General features: G+C 35.5%; 1 protein-coding gene across 1 annotated transcript; it reads right to left on the bottom strand.

Moving 5' to 3' along the window:
• Window positions 1-703: 703 nt before the first annotated feature.
• asf1ba (anti-silencing function 1Ba histone chaperone) lies at window positions 704-7,618 on the bottom strand. Its single transcript, XM_061711430.1, has 5 exons — window positions 7,472-7,618; window positions 7,219-7,340; window positions 6,099-6,214; window positions 5,671-5,847; window positions 704-1,488 (listed from the first exon to the last, which is right to left on the bottom strand). Exons 2-5 carry the CDS (start codon window positions 7,325-7,327, stop codon window positions 1,297-1,299), a joined length of 594 nt encoding a protein of 197 aa, XP_061567414.1. The 5' UTR covers window positions 7,328-7,340; window positions 7,472-7,618; the 3' UTR covers window positions 704-1,296.
• Between the last annotated feature and the right edge of the window lie 1,767 nt (window positions 7,619-9,385).

Here is a 9,385-nt window from a genome sequence, read left to right as displayed (position 1 = left end):
GTTTAATTTGCAAAAAAGCACACATTGGACACAGTTTTCCTGAAATGATAGTCATTTGTAGTGCGATACTTTCAGACTTACTGCAAAGTCACCCCCTTTTCCAGCAGTCTGGATAGGATGTGACGTTAACAGGCTATTTTTAGTAAAATATGAAAAATATAAAAGGGATTCTCACAATTATATTAGTGTTGCAAAACTTGCAAACTTGTGTATACATACAGGACTGTCTCAGAAAATTAGAATATTGTGATTTTCTATAATGCAATTACAAAAACAAAAATGTCATACATTCTGGATTCATTACAAATCAACTGAAATAATGCAAGCCTTTTATTATTTTAATATTGCTGATCATGGCTTACAGCTTAAGAAAACTCAAATATCCTATCTCAAAAAATTGGAATATTCTGGGAATCTTAAACTGTAAGCCATAATCAGCAATATTAAACTAATAAAAGGCTTGCAATATTTCAGTTGATTTGTAATGAATCCAGAATGTATGACATTTTCGTTTTTTTTTTTTTTTTTTAAATTGCATTACAGAAAATAAATAACTTTATCACAATATTCTAATTTTCTGAGGCAGTCCTGTATAAACAGGTACATATAAGTTATGTAACTATGGAGTGCAGAAGAAATAACTTCTCTTTCTAAATAATTAGCAGGGACAGAGTGAAATACAGATACATAAATACAATTTTTGTATTTATTTTTTATTATTTAGAACACAAAAATGCAAATACAAAAAAAATATGTAGGAAGTGATATATATACGTAGCTCATACAAAGCACACCTAAAACCACATGATGTGAATGGAAGAAGGTGTTGAGTGCAATTTGAACACAAATACAGAGGCAGATTATCAAATTCCTGTCCACACCTATTGCAGTTCATTCGCCTATTGCTTCAGTGTTCAAAAATCCTCTTAAACAGTTACAAATCTGTTCTGCAACAACAACAAGGAGAGTCACAACAGCCTATTGTTATGTTTTAGTTCAGCTGTATAATTCGGCAGTTGGTTTCCTTCCTACACTTCAATTCCACTTTCTTTTTTTTTTTCGAACATCATTGGAATAACTGTTCATCTACACATTAGCATGTTCATAATCTCCTTGAAGCAAATGTTCACTCAAGTCCAAGCTGAGAATTAATTTTTAGGATGCTTCATGGAAATAAGGGAAGCAGTAAGGCAGGAAGGTCTGCACATCTTCTCATCCACATTAGAATGTCCATAGGCATTCTTCAAGAATAAGGTATGGTGCTTGTAGTCGTCACCTTTTGTGCAGGTGGCCTCTCTATAAGCAGTCCATAGAGTTATCTGGTAGTATCCCCAAAGGTGGAGCCTTGCCCGGCAGACAGGATGGAGGGAGCATGGAGTTGGAAGTTGGATCCACATTTTCAGAGTCCTCCATTTTCTCTGCACAGCCATCCCAGTTTATATGGAATCTGGTAACACGCGGGTTGGATGCTAGAATATTTCTCTGCAGCTGAAAGGGGAACATATAAAGGGTACATGAGATGGAAAGCTTTCAGAATAGACACATTTGCAACAGAGATACATTTTTATCATCTAAAAACAGGGGAAAAACTCCATTATTGATAAAAATAGGTTTTATTAGATGTTAAGCACCTTAAAAAATGTGATGGAAATAATCAAAACTGTCATTACAGCAGCTTACTCCAGTAGTTACCATCAAATGAGTATTGCTTGCAAAATTAATAAACATTTTGACGATAACCAAGTCAAGTAAATAAAGGGTAGACTGATAATTAATCACATTGTTCTAAATTGCAGGTTTGGTAACATTGAAGTATAATTCCAAAAATTAAAGAACTATATTACCTTTACATTTTAGCTAGTTCATAAGGAAAAGTGTTTCTAATTAACACATTCTTCATTAGTGTTTAATTTCAGTTAAACATTTTTTATATTTCCTAATGACTTTGTAAGTTAAAAGAAAGCAGAGAAAACAACTTTAACACATACACAAATGGTCACATTTTATAGCATTGATCCATTAAAGGGTTTACATTGAATTGTGTTCAGAAGGAAAACTTTTCTGGAACGGACAGCAATGAATGGATCGGCCAGGTTTGTTTTATGGATAAATCCACATAGATGGATCTGGCGACAACCACAAACAGTATGTTTGGGAATTCAAACATATTAATAAACATTTAAAAAAAAAACATGCTGGAAAGAGAGAGAGGGAGAAAACATTTATTTTTAATCATCCACATCCCTTACAGATTCCACACATCTGTTGCTACTGAGCCAGATTAAAGATTAAAAAAAAGGGGGAAAACGCCTTTTGAACACAAACTGAAAAGATAGAGGGAGGGAAAAAAAAATTTCATCATATAACTGATTTTTGAAATGTCAATTCCAAATCCAAATTTTGTCTTTGTCCATTGACAAAATAATCTTGCTAAATTTGTAAAGGCATTAAGCAAAAAAAGAAAGGGATTGAGGTGTCTGGACAGTCTATGGTGCGTAAATCTGCTTCAGACTACACGACTTTCAACACGGACAGATTACTGTATTGTTCCAACTACAAGCTTTGCTGTCTTGTAATCACGAGTCTTGAAAGCTTGAGGTGGATTTCTCGAGGTCTTCATGACATGTGACTGATTAGAAAACAACTCAACCTGCCCCCCGAACCAGGTTTTGTTAATAGAAGTATTAAACATTTAAGAAATGAAACTCATGAAAAAAATGAAGGTCAAAGCAGTTTGCGCAATTTTTAAAAAAATGTTCTGATCAAAGGTTTTTGTTGTAAATAGGGCTTAAAATTCTGTAGTGTTTCAGCGGTTCTACAGAGACACAAGATGCGTAAGCAAGAAAGGTGATACGACATCCTAGCAAATTTTTATTTTTTTTTTAACAACAGTCTCCACACTGTACAACCAAACCAAAAACCAAGGTGACGGAATAGGTGAAGAAAGCTTGTAGGACAGCTCTAACCCTTCCACAAAATCATGCCACTATTCTTTGTATGAAAGCAAGTTTTGCTTCTGACACAGTAAAGATTGTGTTCCTTATTACACCTGAAAATAGAAGTTTCAGTTCTAATCTCATTGTAATGGTTGGTTTGAAATGAATGGTTTTCCATCCCAAGCGTTCATCACTGCACAATTCACGTTGAATATATTTTTACCTTTTTAATCTTAAATTATCTTTTACCACGTGATAGTACAAAAAGGAATGTATATTTACCAAATGTTATATTGACAGACAGCACAAACATGACATTAATAAATAAAAAAATAAAAAATAAATAAATAAATAAAAATCAATATTGTTTGCTTTTAAATGGTCAAAAAAGACCCAAATAGGCTGGAACACTGTAGCAGGTAAGCCATTAGCATTGTTTTATTTTACACCAGAAAATGATCAGGCCACAACTTACACGTGAAAACTATCAAATAAACTACATTTGATGTGGTTAATTTACTGTCACTTAATAATTAGGTAAATGGTTATATTCTTGTAGTGTCATCACTCTAAGGTTTGAGAATTACAGGATGTTTTCTTTTGAGATGCTTACAAAAGTCCCAAACCTGATGCTCTAATCCGGTTTTAATCGGTAAACGTTCCATTCGATTAATGTATGCTACTTGTATTCACCATTGTCAGGGTGTTGTGTGTTGATAGGTAATGAATCAACGGTGACACCTAATGTAACCAGCAGAGGGAACTACCTAGTTATACGACTATGGTGTTGCCTGGGAGACCAGATGAAGAGTAGCTAGCTACAGCCTAGGTTTTGCTGGATGACATTTGTTCGTACACTAAAGTTTGAGCACAAGCTCATTTTGGATTAAAACCAAGTCAAGCAACACATTATGTACATGCAGCATGCGACGCATCAACGCACTCTTTCCAAGTCGACGTATTTACATAATCGATTACGTTGACGCGTCGTTGCAGCTCTACTTGCAATTACCAATGAGCCTGGAGGAGGTTTCCCCCCCTTCATTATTTAACGTTTTGATGATATTACACAAGATTGTAGTAAAAGACAATACTTATTAAAAGAGCAAAAATACACAAAAAAGTATTTAAACACGTTCCCTGAAAACAACTTTGAATTTAACAGATAGCAAAAGCACCTGTATGTGTTAGAAATAGAATGAATAACAGTGGTAATTTTGTATTTTTTTTATCTTTCATAAAAGCTATAAGTTATATACACGAATGTTGTTTTCCTAACAAGATACATCAAGCAGAGGTACTGGAACAAGGGCTGTAACCAACCAAAGAAATTCGTGTTCCCTGTGAAAGAAATGTGCTCTGCAAACGCCCCCTTTAGAACTTGGTACTTTCCTCTTGATGAAATTAAAATAGATTAAATTAAAGTATCGACCAATCAAAATTTGAGTCGAGCCAGGCCACATCGACTAATAAATCGACTAGTTGACTGGGAGATTACGGTCTTAATTGGAACAATCTGGAGGCTTTAAATTTGAATATTTGAGAATCCAACCAAATATTACAATTAAATATCACATCTCAATACCAATACCCTGATAGCAATATTGGATTCGATAAGTTACATCTCTAAACCCATGGATATTGCTACAAGTTTTTATATATTTTTATTTTATATTCGTACTGATTTTGAATCTGTTGATATCTGTGTTTTCTCTAAGAACGGTGCTACAGGCACACCACCCTTTTCCTGCCGTTTCCCAACAATGCTTGGATATATGTAATGTACCAGCTGACTTACCACATTTCTTCTATTAGCTTCTCTTAATTAATAAAATGATACTTTAAGTAAATTAATTACAGGTCATCAAAATGTTTGCTTTGAAAGTACCAAGTTGTCTCAAAACATTTCAAAAAGAAAAATCCTACACAGGAAAAAAATACACACTTAAACACTTTGCATTTTGAATTTCTAATTTGATTTTTTTTTATTTAATTTTTCTCCTTTATGTAAAATGTGTACATTTCCCTAGCCTTGTTTATTCTACTCTGGCACAACAATTTCCTTCGGGATTAATAAAGTTGATCTTATATATTTCTTCACTGACTTGATGACTGATTAATTGTTGATTTGACAGTGCTGCATGGGGTCTATTCAATTTTTCACAATCCTACAATCCACAAAATATTATAATTCCTGGTATATTTAGAAGCCTATGCTCAACTATACTCAAACCTGCAAAGTTAAGTTTAAAGGAGCCGTCTGTAAGAAATGTCCAAAACTGGTACTGCAGTCACTTTCAAAATATTGTTGAGCGGCGTGTACCCTCCCCCTCCTCCCCCCGACCAGAGGTTGCCAGGTAGGCTGCAGAATGCAGCAGGAACGTAGGCTGCCATGGCTGCCATAATTAGAGCCGAGCTGGCAACCCGGATGCCGAAACACTACTGACTTGGTGATTGGGAGATAGGTGGAGGGTGGAGCTTCAGGCCAAAACAAAAAATGAAAACATCAACATCAGTTGAGGGCTGCAACTCCTCTTTTTAAACTGGAATATCCTGGCTTGAGTGCTGTTGTCAGTGACATAAGTATTTGAAATTAACATGATTTTTAAATGTCCGTTGACATATCGGGGTCATTTTATGATTCGTTTTATTATTGCTCTTACATACAGCTCCTTTAAGTAGTTATGTTTGCACAAAAGGTTAGGTTATCAAGAAATCAAATATTACTGCTCACCTGTGTGTAGTCTGGCTTGATTGGAGGATTCTCACGAAGCTCTGGGTCTGTGTACTCATTGTTCACATAATAACCAATGCGAATAAATTCTTGGCCGCGATAAGTGCAGGTAATAAGCGCTACTGTCACCCCAACGGCATCACTTTCAGGAATCAATCCAGTGTTTGGGGCATCGGCCTGACAAAAGAAAAATACACATCTCAAAATGAGCACGATATTCAAGAACTGTGGAGCTTCACTATTGTCATGTTAAATAATATTGTTATGTTATGGTTACCGTCAATATTTTCATAGATAATATTGTCATGTACCTACTACCTAAATAAATCTATACACAACAATATGTCAAATTGTATTTTAAATGCAATGTTTCATCCAAACAAACACTCCTAATATTTAAAAGCATGAAAACGGACTGTTAAACTCACCTGAAAAACAAACATATGTCTCCCAGCAGGTACTGGACCAACCAAGACTGAGTCCAGGATCTGGTCATACTCTTCGCTCTCCGCTGAGCCAACGTAGATGATCTTCCATTCAAGATCTAAAAAAGAAAGAGATCTCCTTTAAAGGTGTATATGATCAATAACTGAAAAATGAATCCACGATGGTCAGCTAGTACATTAAGAATTACCAACATTGTGTGTGTGCCCGTTGTGCGTTTCCCTGTGTCTTTCTCATTTCAGACTAGTAGCGGATGCCATATATATCGATATAGATATATATGTATTTATATATTTTATAAAATAAATAATAATATATATATATATATATATATATATATATATATATATATATATATATATATATATATTTTTTTTTTTTTTTTTTTTAATATATATATATTATTATTATTATTATATATATTCTATTATATATTAAAATGCATATATAAGCTTTAGGTTTTTATCAACTTGGTATTAACCATTAATATGTATGCAGACAAAAAAAAAGAATTACCAACATTTGTCAAAAATTGAAAATAATATTTTTCTTTCACTTAGGGTCTACAACATAAAGTAATATGAACATACTTGCAGACACAAAACTAGCTGTTCAAGTCAATTAAAAACAAAAACAAAACACAGGAAGGAAAATCTGTTGAAGATACACAGCCATTTCCATCCCAATAAAGTTCATTCAGTAAATAAAAAGTTGTAAATCATAGTTACTCTGTGGTTAATCAGGTGAAAGTAAATTAAATTGTTAGTTGACACCGAACGACTGAATGCAACACATCTCGGTAACTTTTGTGTACCATGGGGAACATTTTCACTTTCAGTCAAGCTGCCTTGTTGCTTAACTTGACATGTACCGAAACCTCTCATCTGACTTCCTTAACAGAAGTTGTATAAACACAGTTGAGAGCCCAGTTAGCTCTTCATCTAATCAGCTGCCAACAGACGCCCGTGTAAAGGCTGATTTATGGTTCCGCGTTACACCAACGCAGAGCCTACGGCGTAGGGTACGCGGCGACGCGCAACGTACGCCGTCTATTTAACGCAGAACCATAAATCAGGCTTAACGTCAGATAAACGACAACAGTACCTTCCGGCAGATCCTCCATGCACTCGAAGGTGATTTCAAACTGGAAAGGGTTTCCAAAGGGACTCGGGTTATCCAGGACTGCTACGTTCAACACCTGCACCTTCGCCATTGTTGTTTGAGAGCTACAAAAAAAAAAAAGAAAGGAAAAAAAGGAAAAAGACGGTCAATGAAATGAACCGCTCAGCTCTTTTTCCCGGGAAGGCTTGGAAAGAAACAGTGTTCTCACAAATAATACATGTGTTGTTTTACTCACTGTTGTATTCATACAAGTGTTATAAAGCGGTTTTTGGTGTTTCCACTTGAAGACGGGCAGCTTTTCGTCAAATCCGTGAATTAATTAATAAATTAATTGCCGCTCTCCCGCCGCTTGACCGTCCTACCCAGGATCCCCCGCGACTATGGCGAGCTGCAGGAGTCATCTCCGTGAAAGGGAGGCGAAGGGTTTCTCTACCGCCCCCTAGCGGCAGGTTTACTTACTTCACAACCAATATCACAATCAGAATCAGTCAGGTTTATTTGGCCAAGTCAGGTCAAACAAGACAGGGAATTTGACTCTGTTATTTTCGCTCACTGTACAGTAAATAGGAAAATTATAGCTCTTATTAACATATATACAATAAAAAAAAAGTGAAAGGTGCAGCAGTATAGGGCTGGGCGATATGGACCAAAAGTCATATCTCGATATTTTCTAGCTGAATGGCGATACTCGATATATATCGATATTTTTTCTGTGACATAATTGGGGTTTCCCCCAAAGCATTATAGCATAGCATCTCTGTTAGCTTCATTTTTTTCTGAGGCAAACCCTTAAAAAAACAGTCCGTTTTAATACAAAGCGACGTGCCAAATGTCACACAGGTTCCTTTATTAACAGAGGTCTGCACAATATCAAAATGTATAAAACAAATGAAACAAAAATAAACTGCCTGCATATATAGAATAAAAATGCTTCTTGAATAAAATAAAACAAATATCCCTTTCCTGCATAACAATTAAATTAAAATACACTGTGCAATTAATACAATGTAGACAGTAACAGGCAGACTTTTCCACTGAGGTGGACGGTTGTGCAAATAACAAAACATTTGTGCAAATCTCAAATAAAACATGTAAACAGATATTGCATCTCTTTGAGCAAATCTCAAATAATTACAAGACAACTACTACTATTTTACAGATTTTGTGCCAGGAAAACTAACCTGTCAACACTGTCAGGTTTCAGCACACAAAGGTAGTTTTCTGCCAGCGAGAGGGGTCAGAGTTGATGTACAGTCAATTTGTCACAAAATAAACTATATCGATATAAACGATATTGTCTCGTACCATATCGCGTTTGAAAATATATCGATATATATTAAAATCTCGATATATCACCCAGCCCTGGTATGAGGTAGACATGGTTATTGAAAGGTGCATTGTTACAGCATATGATTGTGGTTATTATTATTATTATTGCACAGTGATTGATTATTCTTAGACTCTATGAGTGATGAGAGTTCATCAGAGCAACAGCTTGGGGGAAGAGAAACTCTCTCTGAGTCTGGAGGTTTTTGCATACAGTGCTCTGTAGCGTCGTCCAGAGGGGAGCAGTTCAAAGCCAAAGCCTCTAACATGTTCTGTCTCTCTGATGTTCTCATTCCTGATCCTATCCAATCTGGTCACTCCCATAGAGAACCTCAGCATCTTGATCTCTGCTACCTCCAGCTCTGCCTCCTGTCTTTTCCAAACAAATCTCTAGACCAAACAAGTCAAAATGACTCATCTATATTTGAATTTTACCCCCTGATGAAACCCAGAAGAATTCCTTTTTTATCAGAGGTTTGTAGGCGGAAAAAACTGTTGTTTTTTTATGTCTTGGAGCTGTGGGATACTCAGACGTTTTCTAAAGAGTCCAGATTTGTGCTTTTTTTTTACCCCCCACTGGAGGGTCTCCCTTGAAGTCCTGGCACATTTATATAAATAAAAAGAAAAAAATGGATGCTCATTGTAAAACTAGAAAGAAAACTAGTCATAAAGCTTAAAAATAAATAAATAGCCATTGTACAGCAAAACAATTACCCTAAACACACTGTATATCCAAAGCGGTATGGTAATCATAAAAAACACTGTTACACAGGTCTTACCAATGCCTCCTGTTTTTCCATATCCCGCCATAGAATCCAGTTGG

Source organism: Cololabis saira, chromosome 21 (assembly GCF_033807715.1).
Source record: "Cololabis saira isolate AMF1-May2022 chromosome 21, fColSai1.1, whole genome shotgun sequence".
Taxonomy (NCBI): Eukaryota; Metazoa; Chordata; class Actinopteri; order Beloniformes; family Belonidae; genus Cololabis; species Cololabis saira.
This window is presented reverse-complemented; position numbering and strand designations above follow the sequence as displayed.

Excerpts from the sequence above, each read along its gene's own strand:
- asf1ba (XM_061711430.1), bottom strand. The coding sequence starts at position 7,327 with ATGGCGAAGGTGCAGGTGTTGAACGTAGCAGTCCTGGATAACCCGAGT. Across the intron at positions 6,215-7,218 it reads CATGGAGGATCTGCCGGAAG|ATCTTGAATGGAAGATCATC; the intron begins GTACTGTTGTCG and ends TTTCTTTTTTAG. Across the intron at positions 5,848-6,098 it reads GACATATGTTTGTTTTTCAG|GCCGATGCCCCAAACACTGG; the intron begins GTGAGTTTAACA and ends TTCTTTTGTCAG.